Source organism: Thunnus thynnus, chromosome 13, assembly GCF_963924715.1.
Source record: "Thunnus thynnus chromosome 13, fThuThy2.1, whole genome shotgun sequence".
Lineage (NCBI taxonomy): Eukaryota > Metazoa > Chordata > Actinopteri > Scombriformes > Scombridae > Thunnus > Thunnus thynnus.
In genome coordinates this window covers 4,614,765-4,627,790 of record NC_089529.1, presented here as the reverse complement: position 1 = coordinate 4,627,790, position 13,026 = coordinate 4,614,765, and the positions used below count along the sequence as shown (strand labels likewise).

Below are 13,026 nucleotides of genomic sequence, written 5' to 3'. Positions count from 1 at the left end.
ACAAATTACTTTATTTATGAACTTCAATTTCAAAAATAGCATTAAATTTATTTTTATCATCTACTCACCTCGATAGGTGATGAAAACACACCTTTGTCAGCTTATCAAGCAATATACAAATGCAATGTATTTAGTATACACAGACATGTAAGCTGTCTTCCTGTGTTCTTTCTCTGACACTAATTAAATAAAATAATATCAAGTAAGTGATATGTTATAGTAACATAGTAAAAGTAGTAATAGTAATATGTTTCAATGTCTAGCATGTACACATATCAACAACAGATATTTACTTTTTGTCACTTTTAACCAAAATAGTCTTTTTTTACAACTAACATAAATCCCCTCAGCAGTCATTAGTGTGTCTGAATAGGTTTTTATCTCTTAAATAGAACATTATTCAGAAAGGTTGGTTTCTAAATTGTGTTGTCTTGTTGAGACTGTTGATGTGAAAACAAAAATCGCCAAACCAATGCAGTGTTCATTTAGAGCTGTTAGCAACTCTATGAAATGAGTCGTATGTAGGTGTAAAACCTCAATCATACATGGTAGTAAATTAAATAAACAGAACTTTCTCATTCAGTTTCAAAAGAGCTGCTTCCAACATTAGATTCTTACTTCTCGTGAAGTTTTAGTCAGTGGTTTGAAATATTAATCGTACAATCTTCGAAACATTACTTGTCTTAGTGCTGCTTTTGATACTGTTGACCATTCGATACTACTAGACAGACTGGAAAACTGGGTTGGACTCTATTTTGTTTCCATTGGCATCTACATATCTGAGCGAACTAGCATGAGGGTTGGAGTACCTCAAAGTTCAATTCTGGGACCTCTTTTATTCACCCTCTACATGCTCTTACTAAGCCTCATTATGCAAAAGAACAAAATCTCTTAACATAACTATGCGGATGACACTCGATTATACATAGCTCTCTCACTAGGTCTATGCATTGACCAAATCAATGACTGGATGTACCAAAGTTTCCTCTAACTAAACAAAGAAAAAACTGAGATCATTGTCTTAGGTGCTAAAGAACAAAGGCTGAAAGTTGAGGCTCATCTTGATTCCCTTTCAAAAATCAAGTCAGAAGTCTTGGTGTTATTATTGACTCAGATCCAAATTTGAACACAAATTGGCCTATTGTCATCTTAAATATATAGCAAGAATTGAAGGATACATGTCCAAACAAGATCTAGAAAACTAATCCACGCTTTTATTTCCAGTAGGTTAGACCACTGTAATAGCCTTCTCTCAGGCCTTCCCAAAAAGCAGTTAGGCAGCTACAGCTTATTCGGAATGCTGCTGCTGAGTTCTTACAAAAACTAAGAAAGCCAAACATATTACACCAGTTCTCAGGTCTTTGCATTGGCTACTAGTGTGCCATAGAATTAATTTCAAAATACTGTTACTTAATGGTTTAGGGCCAAAATACATCTCTGACTTGCTTCCATCCTATGTACTCAATAGATTTTGAGGTCATCAGGGATCAGGCTGCTAACTGTTCCTGGGATTAAAACAAAACATGGTAAAGCCACTTTCAGCTTTTACGCTACGCATAGCTGGAATAAATTTCCAAAAGATCTTAGATCTATAAAATGCAATGTGACTTTTACTCTTTTTTATGTCTTTCATACTTTTTAAAAAATCTTTTTATTTATCATTTTTATTCATATTTTCTTTTTCTTTTATATATTTGATGTAAAGCACTTTGCATTGCCTCTGTGAATGACATGTGCCATACAAATAAACTTGCCTTGCCTAATATCTTGGAATGTCATATTGCTTTTCATTCAGATTGAATTTTCAAAGCAATGGTTCCCTAATTTCTCAACTTTAAGACAAACTTAACTGAGACAATTGTTAAGTTGAATACATTATCAACACATCTGGATTCACTGTTGGCATTAGAGACATGGTTAATGATTGGATGTCAATATTAGAGTTAAAGTTAAAGTTTAGGGATTAGTGTTATATAACATCATAATGAGGCCCGCTGTAATAAAAGGTTAGCATGTTGTCAGAATCAGGCTGAAACAGATCTGTGGCTCTTGACAGCACGGCCTCACCCGGTCTGTGGGCCTTGGGCACGGCCATGTTCATGACCCGGCTGACGTCCTGAGGCTTGGGTGGGGAAGCAGTGAAGCGGCAAATGCCTGATTCGGACGGTGTGCTGGAGGTCAGGCTGTCGGTGTAGTCATTGGTGCCCGCTGTCATCTGCTCTGAGGAAGTGTCAGAGATGAAGCATTCGGTGATGGTGAATTTGGCGTGGCGCAGCTGCTCCTCCATCTTGGCGTGCTCATAGGCTCTGGCAAGCTCCTCGTAGGTGGAGGAAGCACTCTCTGTTGACACCATACTGCTCCGCGCACGGTCTGGACATGAGCCAAGGTTAGTGGAGGGATTAGTGTCAAGACTTAGTGGCACAATTGTTATGATGTAACTTTGTTAAAGTTGTGAGACAACTGACACTGATCTGTTGTTATAAATGAAGAGTAATGTTATACTGTTATAAAGCTGCTGTTCACCTGTGTCCTGAGATGGGCTGACGCTGTAGCTGTCACTCTCCTTGTCAACAGAGCCTGCGACTCTGGGCGTAGGCAGCCTCCAGTCAGTGCTGAGAGTGTGGGAGGAGACAGGGGGATGTGGGCGGTTAAGGGTCCACTGGCTGGCATAGCGGTTGCGAGCAGCTGGGCCGGCTTTGGCTGTGCGGCGGGCAGTGGGGTCTGAGATTCAGGAGGAGAATGCAGGGTGTTTATGCAGGTCAGAGGGAGGACTAAACTTGATAAAATGGTCATGGTTACAATGATGATGTAATTCTGCACCTAATAGCTGCCACCACAGTTTCCAAAACCTGCAACTTCATTTCTAAACACAAAAGGAGCTTTTGACTGACGTTACCAACTATATAAGTGTTGTTACAAATACAGAAGTGATAGAAGCGAAAAAAAACTAAAGCACCAGCACCCCAACTTCTTTCATATCATACCTGACAGAAACTTAACAATCATCACAATGTGTTCTATCTTTCTATTAGAAGTTATACATCTACAGTGATAGAAGAGGGTTGAAGGATTCTGTGCAACACTTCCGTCAGTCAACTCATGTTGAATGGTTTATTGTGTAAATTAAGAACTTTGGTGACAGGGCTTTGACCTCATCACTCTACACAAGAAAAGATCAAACTCAGCACAGCAATGATTATTATAATGTCTCCTCCAGAGGGGAAGTAGACTTAAAGCCTACAGGTGGATGCTGGGGTGGAGGTGAAATGCTACGTGAACAGCAGCAGCAGTGGCAGGCATGGCAGCAAAGGAGTGAGCAGAACACTAGTATAACAGCATGATTGAAAGTGTGCGGTGGTTATACAGCATGTTGCAGGGAGCATGGAGTTTAGTGGTGACTCGAGTTGACCGCTAGGAGGCTTTGCTTCATTCTATATAATTACCAAGACATGCAGCAAACACCAGAGGTAAACAAAAGCCACACTAGTAGGGCAATAATCAATACGCAATAGAAAAAAAGAAAAAAACTTGATGGGAAAAGGAACATAGCTGTGAAAAAAGAAAAAACACACACATGTACATTTTATGTCTCATGAAGTTAAAAAAAGAGTCCGTACTGGACTTACTGGTTCCTGGTCTGGCATCAGACACATCTACCAGTGGACCGGTGGCCTGGGAGAGGGACTGGTAGTGGACGGTGTGGGTGACTGTGGATGATTTTTGTTTCTGTGTCTCTCCGAAGTCATTATCAGTCAGTAACACAGTGGACCTGTCATCTGTAGGCCAGAAACAAAGGCAAGTTCAGGAATGCAATAAACAGGTTCATTTGCCTAATGCATTACTTTATAAAAAATCAGTGCAGCATCCTGTACAGGAGCAATAGGACACTAGCAGCGTGCTTACCAACAGTCTCCATGGTGTCTCTCTCCTCGATCAGAAGCTGGGCTCTGGGGATGTCGATGTGCATTCTGAGCGTTTGTTGCTGTTTGTTAATTGGCTCTGCTGGACGTGTGTTTTTACTGGGGAACACAAAACAAAAAGGATTTTAATTTGAGGAAATGTGTAGAGATGAATTCTGCTCGGACAACAGCACAATGTGCATACTGAGATACTAGTCTTCTTACCTCATAAGCATCTCAGCCAAACTTTTTGCATCTGGAAAAAAACCAAAAAAAACCAAAACATTATTTCACTTATTTAACATTAGAGAATAAAGGCTAAAATCTGTCATGTGAGAGAAAAGAATCCTCTCCTATGTTAACGTGCCCTCTAACATCTCACCTCGGAGCCTCTTGAGCCTCTGCTCCCTCCTCCTCCTCCTCAGCACCAGCAGCCCGATGAAGATTACAACAATGCCCACCAACACACAGGAAATAGTCACCATCATCTTCAAACCTTCACCGCCCCCAGAGCTGTCTTCACTCACGTTGGGTGCCTTCACCAAAGGTGCTATGGTACCTGTGCACGGATCATATGTTTTGTGTTATGCTCAGTCTACATGGGCTTTAACACATCATTTACATGTAACAGAAAAATTGTCGGTGTTGCTGTAGGAATCCCAAAAACATAACTGCATGACAGCTACCATCAGCAGCTCAAAGCTGTTAGAGTAGAACAGTCACATACAGTGTGTCACCACAAGCTGCTACACTGTTCATATCAGCACTTGATGTTTTTGCCAAATTGAGAGTAATACATGGTTCCCAATCTGCCAGGCTACTTAAATGTGAATGAACTCATCCTTCATAGCTAAACACTGAGCTTGATTTTTCACTTTAATAGCTTTGGGTGTAAGTGAAGGAGGAAGTAAAGTGGTTGGTGTTCAGAGCTGGTTCTGGCTCCTGGGGTACGATGTGAGCTGGCAGTGATCACATCCTTCATCTCAAAGGAGATCATAGAAGTATTTAACTCATGTGGTGGCATTCAGTAGGCTTGTGATGGAGATGTCATAAACAGCAACACACAAACCAGCTAAAGTCACTAGAGTCTGTTTTTTATTGCCCAATTCATCAAGGGAGCCTCATTCCTTAGAGCCTCGAGCTTGCCATTAACAGGAAATGTGATTTATTCCTCTTTGCCTCAAACTACTGCTGTGATCCAGTCTCAGTATGCTCCAGTTAGTGGAAGCTTTATCACAGATTCTCTACTTGTTCAACAATCAGTGTCGGTGTTCACATTATACTACCTCTGGAGCAGCAGGTGAATCATGCAGGTACAGTACTGTGCCAGTTTCAGCAGGCCACGACAGTTATTTCAGTGACTCAGTTACCAGGAAAGAAATGAGTGGGAAACTGTATTGTTCTCTGCTAATGTGTCAACTCACTGCCGTCATAGCTGAGTGTTGCAAACTTGACTCTCTTCTCAGCGTAGCCGGCGCTGTTGTAGACTTTCATCTGCAGCTCGTACCAGGTGGCCTCCTGCAGGTCGTACAGGATGTAGCTCTTGGTGAGGGAGGTGCGCTGTGCCGTGGTCCAAGTGGGCGAGTCGACCGACCGATACTCCAGGGTGAACGAGGTGATCGGGCATCCACCATTATTCCAGCCGTTCAGGTTGAGCTTGACCCGAGTGGCGTTGATGCTAGTGAAGAGCTCCTGTTCTTTGGAGTACTGAGGTTCTGCAGGGGGGGGGGGGATAGTAAGAATGAACCCTGGAGAAACTAAAGAACTGCAAAATATGGACACAAGTTGTGCTTTGCGGTAACTAACAGTAAGAATGTTATAATATCACTTACAATATGTTAAAAATGTAATGCAACTTGTTATTTTAACAACTCAAAGAATAAAGGCTTCTCCAGACTGACACTAATAATGTTGTTTGTTCACACCTTTCCCATGGGTCTTTGCTTCAATGATCTCACTGATGCGTCCGGGCCCAACTGCATTCTGGGCGGTAAGGGTGAACTTGTACCAGGTGCCACACTTGAGGTTCTCCAGCCGATAGGAGCGCTCACTGGGACTGATGGGAAAGTTACCCCACTGCTCGCTGTTATCCTCTGAATACTGCAGAATGTAGCCTGGAGAGGAAACACAGGTGGGGAATGAATGTGAATCAACCAGTCATATTAAGCTGGAAACATGTAAAAAAAAAAACACAGTTTGGTGTGTATCTGACCTCTAATGGAGCTGCCTCCGTTGTCTCCAGGGATCCAGGAGAGAGTTATGGAGGTGGTGGTTGTTTTGGTCACTGTGAGGCGAGGCTGATCAGGTGGAACTGGAGGAAAGAAAACAGACAAATCTTTTACATGACTCTGAAAAAAAAAAGACTCAAGTCAAATGCTTAAATATATGGCACCATAATTTCCCAATAATTACCAAATGTTTCATGGAAAGAACAATTTAATTTGGTAATAAGTACAATTTGTTCAAATTAAAAGGGTAATTATGAAAAATTTGACTACAGACAAACAACCAATTCAACATATATGAAAAATAACATTTTCAAAAATAAATGAGTAATGAATTGAGCTTTCATGGAGCTTTCTCTTTCTTGGGCATTCCTTTTCTGGCTATAATTAATACCAAATTAAATAGTTCTTTCCAGGAAAAATCATGGAAATTATTTGGAACTTATGAACGAATAAAATAAAGCGCTACCAACTGAAATGTTGGCTTGTATCCTGTGTTGTTAAGCGTTGGTATAGACATGTCATTTATAAGTTCTTTCCACATTTCTTACCTTGAACCTGCAGGTTGAGGACGATCTTGTCAGACCCAAAGCTGTTACTAGCAACACAAGTGTAGTTCCCAGAATCCTCTGCTTTCACCGTACGAATAACAAGGCTGCCGTTACCATGGACGCTGCGCCGGCTGTCAATCACAACAGGTGCTGGCGTTCCATTGCTGAAACATAGATGTGTTTAGAATTATCTTTATGTTTTCAGTGTCACATGGTTACTTTGAGGAGACAAATTCAACAAACTGTCAGAGACTTTACAGTATTCACACATTTATGTATGTAGGAACTCACATCTCCTTCAGCCACTTGATGGTTGGTGATGGATCACCCACTGCCTTACAAGGCAGCACAATGTCCCTCATCCAGGGGGTCGTTACAGTCCTGTTGAAGGTCAGGATCCGAGCTGGAGCTGCAAAAACACCCAAATGCTTCATCAGCTCACAGAGGACACACAGAAACAAATAACTGTGTTGCTGTTTTTTTTTAAGTATTTTAGACTGAGACAGGATTTTAGAACAACATACTCTTTCAAGTACTCTTGTGTTAATTACAGTTTTTTTTCCATTTGTTGTCCTTTCTTCTAGTCTCTAACCCTGAAGCTGACTGAGTTGGGGCTAAAGGATCGGGGCCACAGCGTGATGTGTATCTCCCTCCATCTGAGCAGTGGAGCAGTAAGGAGAGGACATCCATCACCTACACCTCAGACAGGATGTGAACATCCTGATAGGAGCTGTGGGTCCTGACTCCAGACACCATAGGGTCTATCAGCATATGCAATCAGCTTATCAACTCTCCCCAAGCATGTAAGGTGCTGACAGGGCTAAACACAAGGTTATTTACATTCTACTGATGCTCCCCCACCTGTCTTCTTATGAGGAGAAACCGGGAACGAGCTACTCCTTCACCCCTCCACATGGAGTAAAGTGAGTTGGGGTAACAGGGTGAAGGAGGATAATCCTGTTTAACTGAACTCGCACTGTGCTTTGTTGTCCTGGATAAGTCTTAAAATGATATTCTATCAAAAACATGATATTTTATTAAAATTTTATGTTTAGACCAATGGTAATAACATGGTTTACATTAAACTGTGTGCTGCCAAATACTGTGATTTGTTTCCTCATAGAAAAAAAAGAAAAAACAAAGCAATACTGTAGGAAGCAATACTGTTCAGTATGTGACATGTTGATTGTGCTCTATTTTTGGTGCTAACAGTTGAATTTCATGTTAAATCAGGCTTTTTGTCTTACACTCCTGTCAGGCATGTAAAAGGGGTTACCTTTTCCCTTCTTTTTCAGGCTGACATTTAGGAGGTTACTTTCACTTTTTTTACTGACCAGTCTATCAGGGAATCTGCCGTACAAGTGATTCAGTGTTGTTCAGCACTGACTATCAAACTGTCTGAAAGAGAAGCTCCACCTACCCTCAGCCATGGGTTTAACAGTGATGATCTCACTGGTATTTCCACGACCTGCAGCAGTGACGGCCACTACCCAGATACTGTACTGCCGGTTCCTGCTCAGGTTGGGGATGCGGTAGAAGAACACATCCGGGGCCGCCTCAAACTCACTGCTCACCTGAGTGCCAGAGACAGTGTAGGGAAGTCAGAGAGTACTGAATGACAGAATAACCCTTTGGTTTTGGTCTTTTCACGAGATTTGTTGACAATAACACTAATATAGAGTATAGAACTTTGAATTTACCCAGTTCAAAATGCAAAGTGTGATTAACATAATAATCATATCAGCGTTCCTTCTAAATAGTTCATAGATTTAACACAGGAACTTATGCAAAATATTGAATGTTTAATTTGATATATTTTGTAATGTTTTACCGTGGGGTGTGGGTTGGAGCAGAAAACAGTGTATTTCCTGATGATGCCGTTCACTTTGAGAGGAGGAAGCCAAGACACAAACACCACTGAGTTGGAAGCAGCTGCTGCCTTCACGCCTGCCGGAGGACCAGGAACTATAAGGAAAAGATGATCTAGTTAATATATTTCCACATTAAGCTAATATTACTACTCAGAAGATTTGTATGGTACTTTCTACATCGATTATAAAGCAAGATCACAGATGGACAAATATATCATATTCTCCAGGATTTCCTGCTACATGTAAGAGTTACAACTCTCCACTTAATAAGCATATTTAAGAGTCTGCCACCTTTTTGCTTCAGTTTAATACTCAATTTTGCAAAACTAACATTTAATGTAAAGAGCAGACAAGTTATAATTCCTCTGTGCCATAAAGCAACGAATCAGACTTACACTTCAACACGGACAAATCTGACTGTATCTATAAACAGCTTGTGTGAGACACAAGTGTGGAGAGATGATTTACCGTCCTCCTTGGTGCGGGTGTAAATCTGTTCGCTGCGAACTCCATCACCAGCTCGGGTAAAGGCCAACACCTGGATGCTGTAGTTAGTGTACTTCTCCAGTCCGTCCAGCTCCAGAGAAGGTTTAGAGGTCGTCACGTTCCTGATCTCTCCGAGCTCTGATGGACAGAAAGCAGGAGAGGAGAGAGTGGGGGCATCAAGTAAAATTTAGTAAGGATATCTCAGGTCAAAGGCCTTATGCAATGAAACTCTCTTACTGTAAATACTAAACTATATGACAAGCTGCTACTGGTCCAAACACATATGTAACAATATATCATACAGCAGATCACATAGATAGAAATAACGTCAAGCCCAAGGGTGTCATAGCACAGCCATGGATATAATGTCATAGTCAATCACAAAGTTTAAACAACCCTGTATCCAAGGTCTGGTGGCAGGCCTTGACCGGCAACCTGCTGCCCTCAGCTGTTAGGGTTTGAATTATTGATGTATCACTGTTTCACTGCTCTCTGTCCATATCCTTTCTTTACACTGTTTTCCTCTGCCCACTTTTTCTGTCTTCACTTCTCTCCAGAGATATAAACTACTGTATGAGACCAGCTGCATCTCTTGTTCTTGGCTTTTAATGAGCAATTAAAACGCTTGGAATACCCAGCACACCTAAAGAGATTTTATCACACAGTAAAAGCTTTTTATGCACGATTGTGTTTGTCTCGTGTTTTGATATCTGCTTATATTGTGTATTGTGTTACATTGTGCAGATACAAAAATATGTTATTATATGATAGGTTTACTGAATATTTTTGTCTTTTGGACTATTGGTTGGAGAACAGAAGCCACTGTGACATGTTATGGACAATTCAGTTTGGTTAATCAAAAAATTAACAGGCTATTGATAATAAAATTATTGCAGCCTTAAATGTTTAAGATGTGTAAAATATATTATGTAATATCTCTGGAATTAAGAGGTTTCAATTTTCAAAGCATTATTTTGATTGAGACAGTATTTTACTTTTTTACTCAGTTTCAGTGTTTACATGAATACATACATGTATTATGTAACAGCACATTCACATAGAACTTCCTGCTAAAATCTTAAATTATTCAGTGTAAGATTAATATAACCCTCAGTTGTCGGTGTCTAAAAAGCCAAATGAACCACTGATACAATCTGCACCACCGTCTGTTAGAAAAGCTTGTATCTCCCTCTGCTGGTCAGTGAGATTTTCTCATACTGATGAACTGCACTTGTCTGGAATTGAGTGGTCCAGAATAATATACAGTTTAATTGCAAAAGTTACATGTTTTAGTGTGAAATGTGAGGTATTATATACAGTATGTTATATTTACACACAATAAACATTTCACATTTAAATTCATCTTTGAGCATTCACCCACTGAGCTACAGACTGTTACCATGCAAACTAGTCGTGGCTGTCAAGTCCTGAGCATTCATGTTCTATAGGAAGGCCAACATGATGTGACAGTGCGGAGGTCAAAGGTAATCGCGCTGTCACAACCAATCCTGCTGACACAAACCCGGCATGTGACAATGGCATGGCATGCTGCCTGACTTCCACAAGAAGCAGAATTTTGGCTGAGGGTAAATGAGTCTACAAGAAAGGGTCGACATACCCAGAATCCACCTGGGTAACTTTAAGCTACATCTTACTCATTGGCATTAATAACAAACCTTATTACTTTATTATATTAACACAGCGATACACAGTTTTAGCTCACTGCATTTTGTAATCAGAAGAAATTACTGGATAAGACTAGACCACATCCAGGATGTAAGCAAACTGCTACCAAACAGATTTTTTTTAAAATCTACTTTTCATTCTGGAATCAGTGAGTGTGACCCAAATGATACACTAAATTCTTATATAGCTAAATTCTTCTGTCAGGATTGTGATATTTCAAGAAAATGCAATAAAGCAGCTTTTAAATTTTCCCTAAATGTTTTGATGACAAAGTGCTGATTCCTGGGGACTGTGTTATGTGCTAATCTGAACTTTTACTGCATACACATTTTATTTCTCAATGTCACGAACACAATGTAGGTAACAGTTATGTTTATAAGCAGTGTATAGTTATAAGTGTGTACCTCCATCAGGCAGGTTGGCCCAGTAGATGACCCTAAAGCCCAGCAGGTTGCCATTCAGAGCGTCTTTGGGAGGGGTCAGCCAGGACAGAGAGATGACTTCTGGAGACGTGGCTGTGGCCTGGACGTTCTCTGGAGGACGACTGGGCACTGAGGGGGAAGAACCAGAAGACAAACTATGTTAACAGTGGAAACTCAGCAGACATAACAGGACTGATAACATGTGGCAGTACCCTCAGATCTCCACTAGGTTGTGATATATCATCACATTTCTCTCCAACATTAAACATGCTCACAGCTTAGTTTGTGTTGGGGGAGGACGAAGCACTTTAGACACTCAAAATGAATGAAATATATCACATGCAATGTTTGTGGTGACTTTAAGTCTTTTCTGCCTTGTTGTGTCAGTCCTTGTATTCAGAATCCTCTGTGCATTAAAGGGGGACTCCACCAATTTACACATCAAAGTCTGTTTACAGGTGTTATGAAGTACTTCTGCATATGTGAAACTGTTCATTGTGAGTTCGACAATGTTATGTTGTAATACAAGAGCAATGCTAAATCGGTGGAGTACTCTTAATTCAGCTATCAAAGTTTACACCACAACTTCACTGAGCTCAAAAATGCAACATTTCCCTCCTTTCTTACCATCCTCCAGTGTGGTAGCAGCGACCTCTGTGGAGGAGGGTCCTGTCCCAGCGCTGTTGCTGGCTTGCACCACAACTCCATACTGGGTGAACTTCTTCAGGTTGTCCAGCACCAGACTTTCTGCATTGTCCCCTGTTGTCTCCACACTGATCACGCTGAACTGGTAGTTTCCACCTGAGCTGTACTCCCTGTAGCCAACCTGGTAGCCTCTGATGGCTCCATTCTGGAGGTGTTTCTTGGGTGACTAGCAGAGGAATGAAAGGAGTTATTTGAGACAGCGGTGAATATCTCTGCCCCTTTTCTCTGCTCAAGGAGAACTCTACTAAGCTACAGTAAATACCCCCAAAATGTATGTATAAATGGATGTATTCAGATCTGATTGGTCAATATGGTCATGACACAGATGTGGGAAGCACACACAGTATAAAGAGTGAAGTAAACTTTGTGGTACAGTAAGTGGATAGCATTACAATCCTCCAATACAATGTTTATTTGTCTTTGCCAATAACTCATTGAAAGTACCAAAGTTGGCACCCAAAACAAGGCACCACATACAGCAGCCAACACAATCCTCTTCTCTTTGCTGCATGCCTGAGAGAAAATGTGAATGTTTTTCTGTTGAACAGCCTTCACAGTTTCTCATGTTACAGTAAATAAGGAAACCTAATTGCATCCCAAGTCTTCACTCTTTCGGAATAACTTTTGTGGAAAATGCATTCCCCACCATAAAACCACCAGACAACTGAATAAAGACAGTTAATGCCTGCAAATAGTGTTGCTACACACACACACTCAATTCTTTTAACACCTTTATTTATTCAGGAACAGCAAACTGAGCACACATACTGTTTGCCTGCAATATCCTGCTTTACATTCATAAGGTAAAACACCTGGGAGCTGACCAGTACAGCTTCAATCTTCTACTGTTCACCTCTGAGCTGCTCTACTGGAGCAGTAGCAGGTTAAATAGTTTAAAGTCTCACTGATGTAGAGGAGAGAACAGTACTGATTTATTTTGGGATTTAAAACATGTGGAATACATACCCACTTTACAGACATAAAGACGCACGCACACTTTTTAAGAATAACTTACTCTCCAAGTGACTCGGATGCTCTGAGAGGAGAGGGCTTCCAGCTGCACTTCCTGAGGTGGTCCATCAGGAGCTGAGATCAGATCACCAACATGTTCAATTCATTTTCAAAAAGCTGTTTGCAAAGCAATATTGTTCAACACAACCCCCTACCAGACAAAATGATGT

At 40.9% G+C, this 13,026-nt stretch overlaps 1 protein-coding gene across 2 annotated transcripts in view; it reads right to left on the bottom strand.

Annotated features, from left to right (window-relative positions):
- The window catches only part of dscama (Down syndrome cell adhesion molecule a), a 93,213-nt gene that overhangs the window by 2,032 nt on the left and 78,155 nt on the right, over positions 1–13,026 (bottom strand). The window contains exons 16-32 of one of the 2 annotated variants that reach the window (XM_067607376.1): positions 12,861–12,931; positions 11,768–12,011; positions 11,123–11,269; positions 9,015–9,170; positions 8,507–8,640; positions 8,096–8,249; positions 6,967–7,084; positions 6,676–6,839; positions 6,112–6,210; positions 5,825–6,013; positions 5,324–5,614; positions 4,282–4,458; positions 4,125–4,155; positions 3,904–4,019; positions 3,618–3,776; positions 2,524–2,721; positions 2,068–2,370 (exon numbers count right to left, since the gene is read on the bottom strand). In XM_067607376.1, the coding sequence (XP_067463477.1) occupies positions 2,068–2,370; positions 2,524–2,721; positions 3,618–3,776; positions 3,904–4,019; positions 4,125–4,155; positions 4,282–4,458; positions 5,324–5,614; positions 5,825–6,013; positions 6,112–6,210; positions 6,676–6,839; positions 6,967–7,084; positions 8,096–8,249; positions 8,507–8,640; positions 9,015–9,170; positions 11,123–11,269; positions 11,768–12,011; positions 12,861–12,931 (2,751 nt within the window). The remainder of the gene's footprint in view (positions 1–2,067; positions 2,371–2,523; positions 2,722–3,617; positions 3,777–3,903; positions 4,020–4,124; positions 4,156–4,281; positions 4,459–5,323; positions 5,615–5,824; positions 6,014–6,111; positions 6,211–6,675; positions 6,840–6,966; positions 7,085–8,095; positions 8,250–8,506; positions 8,641–9,014; positions 9,171–11,122; positions 11,270–11,767; positions 12,012–12,860; positions 12,932–13,026) is intronic. The other variant, XM_067607377.1, reaches the window with a different exon arrangement.